Genomic DNA, 13,661 nt, shown 5'->3' with positions numbered 1-13,661 from the left:
CCCTTTTTCCCCGACACTAAACCTGAAATCGCAGATTCTGACGTCAGAGTTCTCTCCAAGCGATGTGGGATAGTGCCATAAGGTCGTATATTGATTATTGAAACGGTAATGTAAAACCAAGGGATGTAAAGATAGGATGAGAGAGAAAATTAAGTATAACTAATCTTTCCAAACATAGACAAAGGGTCACAAAACTCGGAACAAATCACATATCTGCAACATAAGTTGTTTTCTATTCAGTTGTTCCTATTACAATCAGTAGTCACTCCTGAGTTTTATGCTTAGAGAAAAGGAGGTCCACAAGCTACAAAAGATATAGTTTTCCTGAAAAAATGAAGTAAAACACTATATTTGTGAATGATTTGAGAAAGTAGTTTTTTGGTTCATTCTGAATCCACTGGTAAACTGCAGAATTAGGCCTCTGCTGATATTTCAACGGATCCAGAGGATGCAATACTAAAGGCTTTTCCATTCACAACCTCTGTTCTCTTTTTGGCAACACGAATCTGATCTGCAAGTGAAACTGTATTTTGTATTTGTGCTCTCTTTATGAACCCTACATCAAGTCTTTCCCAAGCTCGCCGATGTTCTCTGCAAACCTGACTGGGTGTGGACTTCTTCTTCTGAATCTGTGAACATACAGGAGATGGTCAGTTAAACACAAACAACGCACCAACATGCCAACTTTTTAGCTGCAGAAGAAGCTGTGAACATACAGGATATGACATCAGTTATGAAACACAAATAATGCACCAACATCGCAACTTTTTAGCCGCACTCACATGTGGAATGGAATTCGTTTCAGATTATATTCCATTTCAGTGCTAACTTGTGCATGATAAAAAGTTCAGCAAAAAGTTCAAACTTTGATGTTTGAGAGAATATAATCTGTGACTTTATTTTAGCAGACACGGTAATTTCTTGGAATAGCCAAAGCAATAGCAATTAATTTGGAGTAGCCAGCAAACAAAATAGAAGGGTATTTCAAAATTTTCTGAAATATGAATTTGTCAAAAGTTCGGGAGAAGCCATGGCACTCCTACACCACTTGGGTCCGCCCGTAGTTATCTCCATAATTAGGCCCAGTTAAATGATCTGTAATATGTTATCTTCTAAAAATGAAAGTTGGCAAAAATTGATTTACGTGAGTAAACCATATTCAAGTGTTCAAGCAAGGTTTTGTTGAGTTTTGACCTTCACTAATTTAGCCTTGAGTTTCAATTCTTCAGCAACAGCTAGCTCTTCTTTCTCTTGCTTTGACCGTCTCCTCGGTCTGTTTATTTTTCCTCCAACTTTTTGTTTTTCTTCTCGTTCTTTTCTCCTTTGAGCTAGTCTCTGCATCTTTTCTGTCTTTCTCTGTGCTGCTCTCTCAGCTCGTATGCGTGCCATTTCTTTTGCCTTAGCCTTTTCTGCAGCCGACTGAAGCTGTTCGAGAGCTATCTCTCTTTTAATCTTGTCATAGCTGTCCCATTCTAGTTCTTCTTGGTCACTCCCACCTGCCTTAGCAGCATTTGCAATGCTTTCAGCCCATGACTGAAAGAATTTCTCTCTTGACCTTTTCCATTTTAAGCGTTCCCCCCACAGTTTTCTCAGAGATGTGCGTATTCTTATCTTGGTCTGATTGCTGCAAAAGAGAGTTATTATTGACTTCCAGATTTAAGTTAAAAAAGTTAAATTTGCAAGTTATCCTTTGTGGTGAACTATTATTCGTGCTGCAGTTATAGTGATGTCAAACAATTCCTACCATTCAATATTAGAGTAAAGAGAATGATTTCTGGCAATACTAGTAACTTTCACAAAGAAGATCATGACACCTCACACTAGTATGGGTCAGGAAGAGACCCTCTACTGAAGAACTTCTAAAATTTCAAAACAGGGAGTCAAAAGTGCCTTAAATACATTTTTTTATTGGTAAAAGTGCCTAAAAGAAATTTAAAAAGGGAGCGGACTACTGTTTGGTAACTGATTACAAAGCCACCACGCAACCTATGCATAGTATGAACGTGAAAATATGAAATAGCCATCATCTAAATTCTAATGCTCACTTTATTTGCAATTTATACGGCTTAGCAGGAGCATGTATTCCTAGCTGATCAATTATGTCTAGTTGTATACACAGTTATCTGAAACAGGGTGCAAGTCTACTGAAATTTTGCCTCATGGACTTAAAGGGAGTTTTAAAAGTCTAATATCCTGCTATTCTCTGTCAAGCTCTCTTATCTTGCTTCAAGCCTACTCATTCTGTCGTTTCTTGGTGGAAATATACATGCTTGTGCGCTTTGATTTGCGTGCTACAGAAGAATTTCCAGTTTTCACTGTAGGTGGATTATGAAGTGGGAGTAGCTAAGCCTGCTGATCGTACTTTTTGTGATTATAACATAGCAAGGATGGCAATGGGGCAGAGCTTGGGCAGGGCGGGGCAGGGCAAACTCTAAACGGGGCGGGGCAGGGGAACTTTAAAATGGGGCGGGGCAGGGTACGGTAAAACTTAAATTTTGAAGAACTTTAATGGGGCAGGGCAGGTTTGGGTTTGGTTTGCCGGCTAAAATCGGGCCATTAACCGCAAGATGCCTGAGTATAGCATATATAGGCTATTACCTATTCAGCCAATAATCAATACAAAAAGGATGATCAATCACAGCCCAGTACAGGTTTTCTGCTTTATTACCTAAGTTTTGATTTAATCATTTTCTGATTAGTAATAATGGCCTTTTGATTTGTGTTCTTTGGAAAATTCAATTGAAAACTGATCAAAAATTGAATTATTTGGCCTAAAGATTGGTTTTTTATCATTGCATGCATCTAAAGATTTGATTTTTATTTTCTTGATCTTTATTTCCTGCTATGCATGTTATTGAAAGTATTGATTTTTTCTTGATTTTTTAGAAAAAAATTGAATTGTTGATGGGTCATGTGGGGGTGCTGTTTTTATTTGATAGTCTAATTTTTCTGAATCATGGTGTTTTTCTAGGAAGTCTCTAGTGTACCGGCAATTGTAGACATCATCTTTTAGATCAAGGGGTGTTACCGTGGATCAATTAAGTGGTCTCACATGATGGTTAATATATACTATGTTATAATCGAAATCTTAATAACATGGGTTTGGAATTTAGTTTTTTCCTTTCTTTCATTAGCAATGTAAAACTAAGAGGCCGATTAATCTGGAGGCCATCCAATCCGGACTACAAAATTTGAATTGTCTAAGGGCACACTAATTTAGAATAAAATAAAAAGTTAAAAGAAAAAGATAGAGCACTGCAAAGTGGGATAGGAAAAAAAATTCAAATGGGGCAGGGCGGGGCAGGGCTTAATGGGGCGGGGCGGGGAAAAATTTTCAAAAAATGCTAAATGGGGCAGGTCAAAATCTTAGAGCGTCAAGGCTAGCCCTGCCCTACCCCATTTGCCATTCCTATAAACAGAGACTATTTATCACCTTTTCTTCGTTTGCCCCTGCTACAATGACGACTTGCAGCAGATGCTGCAGCTATGTGATGCATAGAGAGCCTCTGAAAAACTACCGCGCAGTCTATTCATCAAGAAAAAGGGGAAAAAACCTATCATGCAGTCTGTGTCTATCATATCTGGTCAGAAATGACACAAGAGCCCAGCTGAAATTGTTTGAATAGTTGTATCATTAGCAATGAAAGTAACTGTGGCTGGTCGGAAGCACATGCAGAAGCAAGAAGAACAAGGAGCGATCAGTTGGAACTTTAAGCAAAATATATTTGCTCAATATAGTGGTTTCAATGTTATCTTTCTTTGCCAAGGGTATGCAGTAGTATCTTCAGCTTGAACTTATAAAGAGAGAGAGAGAGAGAGAGTCTTATGAAAGCTGACACATACCACACAAAGACATGCAAACACGTATATTCATTGACTTAAGTTAGTCGCCCCCTGCTAGGCTGTTATAGTTCCTCAAGATTGTCCAAAATCCTGAAATTCAAGCTATAACTAACCTAACTCTTGCACGCTTAAACAAAGCAGTGAATGTTATTTATTCCTTAGCAAAGTAAACGTGACCTCATACTTTGAGCCTTTACTTTCATTACACCTACCAAAAATCATAAACATTTCAGAGCATCGGTAACAGACTTGAATGTTTTATATCAAGATGCAATGAAGTATAACTACAGAAGTGTGTACAGCTTCCAATTATAATAAAGATGAGATGGAGAAGTACCTAAGAGCGCGTGGACATTCAGACATCTTTAGTCTAACCTGAAAATAGATAAAATGTATTTCAGGAAAAGAAAATGATATCGCTATACATGTATGTATAAATGTATGCATACGTACCATATAGTCAGTACACTATCATGCTACCATTGTGATTCTCTATGCAGCAGAACCAATGGTTTGAGGTAACAACAAAAAATGGAAAAAAGTAAAGGAGTAGTGGATGATATTGTGGTCTTTCATTTGCATGTATAAACTCCAAAGCAGAACCAAAAGTAAAAACATTTGGAGATGTAGAATATATGTGAATTAAATAAACTAAATATTTTTCTTTATTCGAAAAAGACTACATGTTTTACACCTATTTCAGAAGTAAATGAAGGACATATCATACAATTGATTCTTACATGACTTCACCTTGGGATCACTCAGAGCTTCTTTGGTTCTCTGTCTGATCTTTTCACGAGTCTCTGCAAGGTGCTGCAGAGTAGTTAAACTACACAAATATATGTAGTAGAAACTAACATATCATCCTCCATATAAAACCTACCTGGACTGTGTTTTCTGCCTTTGTTCCATGGCACTTTTCCTCTGTTTGCTAATCCAATCTTTCTTCTTCTTTCTGCTTCCTTTTCCTTACTATCCTCGCAGTGAAAACCCTTGTCTGTGTTGGAATAATCCTTTTCTCGAAAGTCTTCAGCCAAAACTTGCTCCTTGTACATATCAGCCCTTTGTTTTCTTGCATTACACCTCATTAACTGCAACACCTCCGCCGGACCATTTCTAGCATAGAACAATTTACACAAGTCTTCTCCTTTGGATGAAACAGAAAAGACAGATGATAGGGAGTTGTTCTGAACCACAGATGCATGACAAATTGACTTTGATATGCTCAGTCTACTTCGTGTACACTCACCGACGCAAACCGAAGTTGGGGAGAGAAAAGTGCTATGCGTAGTATTGATAGGAAGGTGAGAAGGAGATAATTTCCTGAGGAATAAACAAATGTATAAATCAGAGCTGCTTCCATTTGATAAATAGCATTAATTAGGCAACATGCAACGAAAGGTTAAGTCTCCTAGTGTGAAGCCAAAAGAAAAATACATCCACTGTCCATTTCTTATTAAACAACATTATTACTATCAAGGTAACAAAGCAACCAAAGGTTAAGTCTCCTAGTGTGAAGCCAAAAGAACAATACATCCGCTGTCCATTTCTTGTTAAACAACATTATTACTATCAAGGTAAGATATCACCTCTTGAACATAATGTTATACAAGAGTCTTGTGGTGTCTACTAAAACATAGGAAGTTAGGCTCCAAATGAATTGTCTTACCTTCTGACTTCTGAGGGGAAAAGCAGAACATGTACCAAATGATAAATTGAGTAATCAGTTAAGCAATTATTAAAACTGATGGAGGACTAAACATTTATTAAAATAACACTCATGCAGAACACAAATGATCAGAATATGAATCATAATGGGAAAAAAAGATAGGGAAAAGAGAAACAACGATACAGGTCGGCTCAGAATTTCAGATACATGAAACAAAAGCAAAAACTGATGAATGCAAAATTGACGCCTTGGTATTAGAAAGGGCCATTGGGAGATATCACCATTAGTGGAAAATTTCTTATGCTCAAGTAATTTACCAAGTGCCTCATTCTCCTAATTCACGAGAAAAAACGTGGTGTCATTCATTTACAATTTACAAATGAGTTCAACTGTATAAAGTCCAGATAGAATAATTGAGGTGCTTACCGAATAAGATTTTAGCTGAAATGGCTCAATGAAAGAACCAAGTTAGTCAAGTCACCCTATTCGTCCAAATGATAGCTAAACAAAAGCAGTAGCCGAGACATACCTCCCGCTAAAGAACACTATTGACAATGGTGGGTCCGGGAGGCCCTAAGAAAGCGATAGAGCAAGAAAGAAAGAAAAGATCAAAACATCAAGGGCCGCACGCAAAAGAAGAGAGAGGTCAGCCAGAATAGTATTGAGGCCGCCGCAGCAAATATCAACAAGTAATTTAAGGTTTTACACCAAATCACCAAGAATTTCAAATTTACACTTCCAAATACCTAATGCCATGCCTGTCCCTCAGCAATCTATTTCCAGGGTGGGTTTAAAGACTAATTTTCTCAGCAAATGGTCAAGGAATATTGTGTACATTGATAAATAGGGTTAAGCTCCTTCAATGTGGTCACATTGCTCAAATTTGTGGACACTAACACGTCTCATATATGAACATAAAATAAATGTAAAATAAGGTCGACAAAGTATTCGATAAAATGCAAAACCGAACCCAATCCACAAAAAAATATCAAAATTTTCACTAGCAAAAACAAATGAAACCGATATAATGCCATTACACCGGTAGGGATATTAACTAAATTATGAAACAAAAAGAAAAACAGAAAGCATTAGCTATTGTTCAAATTACGGAGACGGCGTTTCTGAATTTGCTCCCAAATTGCAGTCAGATTTTTTGCAGAGCCAAGAGGAATAATAAGGCAGAAATCCAAATTCAAACGTACAGAGAGAGTGTGAGAGCTTTACATGGGGGAGAAGATGGAGAGACGCATTCACCATACGTTTGTGATAAAGTGTTACCTGCTCGCTGCACTACTATTTGACTGTATATTCCTCGGTTAATAAATTTAAAAATATGACATTTTTCACCAAAGTCTTAAATAAATAAAAAAAATCATTATGACCGAAAATTATTTTTTTATTTTAAGGCTAATAAATAATAACCCAATTAAAATAAGAATGGTCCAACCCAATACTCATATACTTAAATTCAAATAATACTAAAATTGAATCATCCCCTCCCTCCCTCTCTCTCTCTCTCTCTCTCTCTCTCTCTCTCTCTCTCTATATATATATATATATATATATATATATATATATATATATATATATATATAATGATTTGAATTATTTTATAAATAATATTATATTTCTTTCTTTGGAGTATTTTACATGAGATTCTAACAATAAACAAAGAAAGAAATAAAATGTATGGATAATCAAAGAGCTCTTGAAACAATAACGCTATCTATTTGAATGAAAATCTTAAAAATAAAAATAAAAATACAAGTATTGTATATTTTCGGAGAATGATTCACTTTTGGTATTATTAAGTTATTTATACGGATATTAGTTTGGATCAGGTCGGGTTGGGTCATTCATATTTTAATTGAATTATTATTTATTAAAATCAAAATAAAAATTTAAAAACGTGGAATAAGAAAACACTATTGGAAAGTTGTGTTTATTGGTCATTATGATTTTTGTATGAGTTAGTGGAAGTTTTATGATTTTTGTGTGACAAAATATAGTTATATAACTTTAGTAAATAAAAAATCATAGTTATATGACCATTTATGAAATTTACCCTATATTTCGTCTATTTTGTTCCGAGATAAATATAATCTTGGCCCACGGTTAATTTGGTGTACTAATTTTTTGAAAACTCTTGATTCTTGACCAAGTTTGTTTTTATTTTGAACAAATAGTCGGCTAATGTATAATATTTTTATAATCTATGCATAATCATGTATAATTATTGTATAATTTATGTATATTGACTAAAAAAGTAAACAATGAATTTAACCGGTTATTTGTGTAAAGATCTCTTTTACTTTGTTTACCCGAAAAACGGATAGAGTTGAATTTAAACGTAGTTCTAAGGATACGTAGTATAACTTGGCACAAATCGAAAAAATAAGTAAAAATATATTGAATATTGATCGTAAAAAAGGAATGAAATACAAACCAAACTGAATAGGAAACGATTTATGAACAAGCAAGATGAATCAATGTACAAATCTCACAAAAGGATAATCTCTCATGTATCTCTATGTGAATAATAATATCTGAATATCAGAGTGTATGAATGCCTCAATGTCCGGTGCCTTTACATTAATGATAGTCACTCTTCTTATAGTAGAGAAAACCCTACTTTAGATATAAAAAATATATAGTGGGGATCTCATGATAGATTAGTTAATTGGCTTTTCCTTAATTACAGCCGAGATTCTCTCCCTTAGTGCGGCTATAACGGCTTTTGTCTCTTAGCTCGATCTTGATCGGACTTGGTATTGGTCAATCTCCAAATTTAGAGCTCGATATTGACTCGAGATCGGTATTGACTCGGGCTCGGTATTGGTCAGTCTCCGACTCTTGAGCTTGATAACACCACTTCACGTCATAGTTCGATTTGGACTCGAGCTCGATAATGACTTCGAGCTCGGTATTTGATCGGTCCCTGAAACTTGAGCTCGATAACCTGGCTTCAGATCTTATCTCGATATTATGAAGACGACGTTCGGTCCATTATGTTTCAATCTTGACTAATCATATAAAGGTCGAAACCGATTTTGACCGTATACAGATAGTCCTCTCGTTTCTCGGGAAGGATGTGCAAGAAACGACATGATTTTCTAACGGTATGACTAGATATACACTAACATTTGCATCAAGCCCGACCATGACGTACGTGTTAGCTGTCCCATCGGTTCAGTTACCAAGGCATTAAGTGTGTGTCAGATGATGGTCGGCCACTGCTGATTTTGAACCGTCATTGCTAAATCTATAAATAGCTCCTCTCTTTACCATTTTTTACTTTTAGATCTCCATTCTCCAAATCTTCTAAGTTCTTTTTCGCATCTTCTGAGTTCTTCATCTGCAAATCTGTGAATTTCACTGCAAATTTCTTCTCAAAACACCAAAATACTTCTGATCTTTGTTCATAGAAACTTAGATGGCCAAAACGTCTAAAATTGTTCCTCAAAAAGAGAACGCCTCTTCATCGCGGCCTGTCGGTGACAAAACACCAGCGGAGCCACGACCTGAGGAGTGTGTTCCCGGGTATGTTTGTTCTCACTTCTGATTTTAAGACCGATAAAGCCTAGTCGGTTCCCGGTCGATGCGAGCCAGTATCGAGGTATATATGCTCGATAACTGAGGGATACCTCGAGTAGGTAAGGAAATATTGCAACTGGAAAACACAAAGAAGTGGTGATCCCGGCTCCCGAAGAAGATATCACCACCTACGCTGAAGGGTTTATAAGTGTGTACACTTACCCTTTCATGTTGGCCCCCCTCGACCCTGTTGTCGTTGACTTCTGCCGCCAATATCAAATAACCCTAGGAAAAATTCACCCTTCCTTTTGGCGAATCGTTATTCTGCTTTGATTTTTTGTGAGCAAAAGTCGAGGGGATGCATTTTACACTCGACCACCTCATCAAGTTATATAGCCCCCGCCTCTATCGAGGTGGGTTAATAAAACTTCAGCGCTGAGCTACCAAAGTACTATTCTTGAGCATAGATAAGGATAAGGACCGAGGTTGGATGAGCCAGTTCATTCGAGTGAAGACTTCTGACCTTATCCCGACCGAGAAGATGCAATTTCCCAAGAAATGGAATATGAAGTACAATTCTATTGTTAGCTCCTATTATTTTGCTCCTTCGTTTCTTTCTCACTGATATCCTTTTCTGTGATGTAGCGGTTGCTTGGATATCCAGTGCAATTGCTAACCATAAGAGCTGGGTACGGGACCTGGCTTCGACCTCTACATATGTCGAGCGCTCGTGGCGCGATTTATCAAAGGGATGATGGGAGGACAAAACACATGGTAAGCTTCTTTCCCTCGTCTTTGTTGACTTTGTAAAGCGTTTCTTACTTATTTTCTTTTTATACAGGCCTTGGCAAAGATGCTGTTATGAGGCCCTTATCCGATGAGGAGGAGACTTCGATCCTGACACCGAAATCGGCGAAGGACAAAAAGAGGAAAAAAATCTCGACCTCCGAGGATCCGGAACCAAAGAAGATGAAGGATCGTAAGCCGAGGAAGAATATCACCTACCTGACCGAAGACTCTTTTCAGCGTCTTAGGGATAAAGATGAAGAAGAGGAAGAAAATGACTCAGGGCTGGTAGCCCGAGTAAAAATGAGCACCGAGCCCCCAAAGGCTACTGAATCGGCGAAGGCTGCAGAGATTCCATCCCGCGATGAGGGAGTCTCGGGAAGAGAATTGGTCGAAGTCCCCGAGCCGTCAAGGATCGAGGCTACCTCCCACCATAATGAGCCAATGGTGGGTACAGATGCAGGGATGATCTCGAGTCCTCCAAGATGGAGAGAATACCCCAAGTGATTCAATTGGGGCAATAGAAATTGGAGGCTCCCCGCGTTTTCTAAGGAGATGATTCGAGAGGCTCGGGCCTTGAAGACTCTTTCCGTCAAAAAAGGCCACGGAAGGGAAGATCCCTTCCGTGATTATTTTACTAGGGTTGAAGATGCTACCAGCCTGAGCGACTTGGAGGTCTAGAGGAAGGACTCGGGTGAGGCGTTGAGCCTTTTCAACGAAGTGCAGCAAGCTCTGAATCAGGTAAGCCTTAACTCCCTTTGTTTGTATTACCTTTGTGTTTTGTTTTTCTTTTCTAACTTCTTTTATTCTTTCTGTGTAGGCCTCAACGCTTCATCAGGAAGCATGTTCTCAGTCTCAAGATGAGTTAAGTCAGTATGAGGCCGACCTACGAAGGCTCACGGAGGAGAGAAACACCCTTAAACTCCTCTTTGGGCAAAGAAAAGAGGAAATCAAGGACCTCCGAGCCGAGTTAGCCAAAGCTCACCAAGATCAGTCTGACCTGATCTAGCGGGTAATGAAAATCTTAAAAGCTCACGGGCTCGATTCAGGAACGGTGGCTAACATTTCAATCTCACAGCTGCAACAGAAGATAGAAGTGATCGGGCAGCTCCGCAAGGAGGTCGATATGATGAAGGCAGAGACCTTGGGTTGGAAAGAAGGTATGAACCGCTTTGTTACAGGAAAAAAGACTGTCTTATCCCAATTGTCATTGGCCGAAAGTCATATTCGAGGAATGAAAGAGAAGAGCTCGGCTCAGGAAAATAAAATAGCAAAGCTCGAAGCTCGGTTGGCTTTCGAACTTGAAAAGGCTAAATCTGAAGCTGAAAAGGCTAAAGCCGAGGCAGACGCGATCGAGGTCATCTACCGAGCTGACGCTGAAGCCGCTCAAACTCGAGTACATTGGGTTACCGAACTCGCCAAATGCCAATCTCGGAGGAAAACTCTTGAAAAGATCCATGCTCGAGGTTTCGATCTTACCGAAGAGATAATAAAGGCTAAAGAGCTTGAAGCCGATGCTGGAGCCCTGGCTTCCAATGATGATGATGATGATGATGACGAGAGCAAGAGTCTATCTGAGAGCGGGGAGGAGCTCGATGGAGAAGAGACTGCCCTCGGAGAAAATTAGGAACCTTAGGGTTTTTCATTTTTGATCTCTTTGTGTAGGGTCCTGATCGGACCTTGTAAATACCCTTATATATATAAAGATTTTTTCCTTTCCCGACTTGTCTTTGTTTCATTTTCTGCCTTGTGAAAATTTTGTTTTGTTCATGCCTTATGAAAGTTTTCATAAGTTCGAGGCTTTAGGCAATTTGGTCGAAGTCGGACCTTGTAGTCTTTATAACTGAGTGAGCGTTTGCCCGAACTCTCATTAAGAGTAGCCCTTGGGCTTAATAGTCGAGTGAGCATTTGCTCGAACTCGTAGTAATGTAGCCCGTAGGCTTTATGATCGAGTGAGTTTTTGCTCGAACTCGAAGTAAGAGTAGCCTTTAGGCTTAATAGTCGAGTGAGTATTTGCTCGAACTCGAAGTAATGTAGCCCGTAGGCTTTATGGTCGAGCGAGAGTTTGCTCTATCTCGAAGTAATATAGCCCTTAGGCTTAATAGTCGAGTGAGTGTTTGCTCGAATTTGAAGTAAGAGTAGCCCTTAGGCTTAATAGTCGAGTGAGTGTTTGTTTGAACTCGAAGTAATATAGCCCTTAGGCTTTATGGTTGAGTGAGTGTTTGCTCGAACTCAAAGTAATGTAGCCCTTAGGCTTTATGGTTGAGTGAGTGTTTGCTCAAACTCGAAGTAATGTAGCCCTTAGGCTTTGTGGTCGAGTGAGTGTTTGCTCGAACTCGAAGTAAGAGTAGCCCTTAGGATTAATAGTCAAGTGAGTGTTTGCTCGAATTCGAAGTAATGTAGCCCTTAGGCTTTATGGTCGAGTGAGTATTTGCTCGAACTCGAAGTAATGTATCCCTTAGGCTTAATAGTCGAGTGAGTGTTTGTTCGAACTCGAAGTAATGTAGCCCTTAGGCTTTATGGTCGAGTGAGTGTTTGCTCAAACTCGAAGTAATGTAGCCCTTAGGCTTTGTGGTCGAGTGAGTGTTTGCTCGAACTCGAAGAAAGAGTAGCCCTTAGGCTTAATAGTCGAGTGAGTGTTTGTTCGAACTCGAAGTAATGTAGCCCTTAGGCTTTATGGTCGAGTGAGTGTTTGCTCGAACTCGAAGTAATGTAGCCCTTAGGCTTTGTGGTCGAGTGAGTGTTTGCTCGAACTCGAAGTAAGAGTATCCCTTAGGATTAATAGTCGAGTGAGTGTTTTCTCGAACTCGAAGTAATGTCGCCCTTAGGCTTTATGGTCGAGTGAGTGTTTGCTGGAACTCGAAGTAATGTAGCCCTTAGGCTTTGTGGTCGAGTGAGTGTTTGCTCGAACTCGAAGTAAGAGTAGCCCTTAGGCTTAATAGTCGAGTGAGTGTATGCTCGAACTAGAAGTAATGTAGCCCTTAGGCTTTATGGTCGAGTGAGTGTTTGTTCGAACTCGAAGTAATGTAGCCCTTAGACTTTGTGGTCGAGTGAGTGTTTGCTCGAACTCGAAGTAAGAGTAGCCCTTAGGCTTAATGGTCGAGTGAGTGTTTTCTCGAAATCGAAGTAATGTAGCCCTTAGGCTTTGTGGTCGAGTGAGTGTTTGCTCGAACTCGAAGTAAGAGTAGCCATTAGGCTTAATAGTCGAGTGAGTGTTTGCTCGAACTCGAAGTAAGAGTAGCCATTAGGCTTAATAGTCGAGTGAGTGTTTGCTCAAACTCGAAGTAAGAGTAGCCCTTGGGCTTTATGGAGCTTGGTCTCGTTGATTATTCAGTTGGCAGTCCCCGGTTTATGGGGTAATTTTTCAAGCTGCAGTCATAGTCATCCCTTAAGCCTATTTGAACATGAAGTGGAAGGATCTTTCTAAAATATGAGATACCGGTAAAGAAGAAGTTTATCTTTATAAGTCATTATACATGTGTTCGTGTTTTGTGACAGGGCTCGAGCAAAACTACGCAGGCATGATTCGTTTGACCATTTGGCCCTTACACTTTTTCCTATCGAGACCCTGTTTGACATGAAGTAACTTTCTTGTATCGAACTTGATTTATTCGATGGCAATGCCCCCCAGTATTCAAGGTTGATTGTAAAGAGGCCTAATATACTGTTGAATTGTTCTAAGTTAGCACGATCAATGGTTGCCTCATTAAAAACCATGCAGAAAAACCCATTTGGGATAAAATCGGTCTAAGGGAAAAAGAGTGCAATGCGTGCTTTCAGGCCTAAAGGCTTCGGGTTAAATAATCCATCCTTGTTCCTGGTTGAACTA

At 39.0% G+C, this 13,661-nt stretch overlaps 1 protein-coding gene across 8 annotated transcripts; it reads right to left on the bottom strand.

Annotated features, from left to right (window-relative positions):
- Positions 1–186: 186 nt before the first annotated feature.
- Positions 187–6,871, bottom strand: LOC104112529 (uncharacterized). Of its 8 annotated transcripts, none has more exons than XM_070177207.1 (7): positions 6,737–6,871; positions 5,093–5,166; positions 4,727–4,990; positions 4,594–4,646; positions 4,181–4,218; positions 1,195–1,624; positions 187–629 (listed from the first exon to the last, which is right to left on the bottom strand). In XM_070177207.1, the coding sequence occupies exons 1-7, from the start codon at positions 6,760–6,762 to the stop codon at positions 414–416; spliced, it is 1,101 nt and encodes a 366-aa protein (XP_070033308.1). In that variant the 5' UTR covers positions 6,763–6,871; the 3' UTR covers positions 187–413. The 8 variants fall into 8 exon arrangements, with proteins under 8 accessions (XP_070033308.1, XP_033516237.2, XP_070033312.1 ...); XM_033660346.2 differs by having other exon boundaries at positions 6,621–6,784; XM_070177211.1 differs by lacking the exon at positions 6,737–6,871 and adding an exon at positions 5,939–6,706.
- Positions 6,872–13,661: the final 6,790 nt, after the last annotated feature.

The sequence above is a fragment of the Nicotiana tomentosiformis genome, chromosome 6, assembly GCF_000390325.3.
Source record: "Nicotiana tomentosiformis chromosome 6, ASM39032v3, whole genome shotgun sequence".
NCBI classification, from domain to species: Eukaryota; Viridiplantae; Streptophyta; class Magnoliopsida; order Solanales; family Solanaceae; genus Nicotiana; species Nicotiana tomentosiformis.
This window is presented reverse-complemented; position numbering and strand designations above follow the sequence as displayed.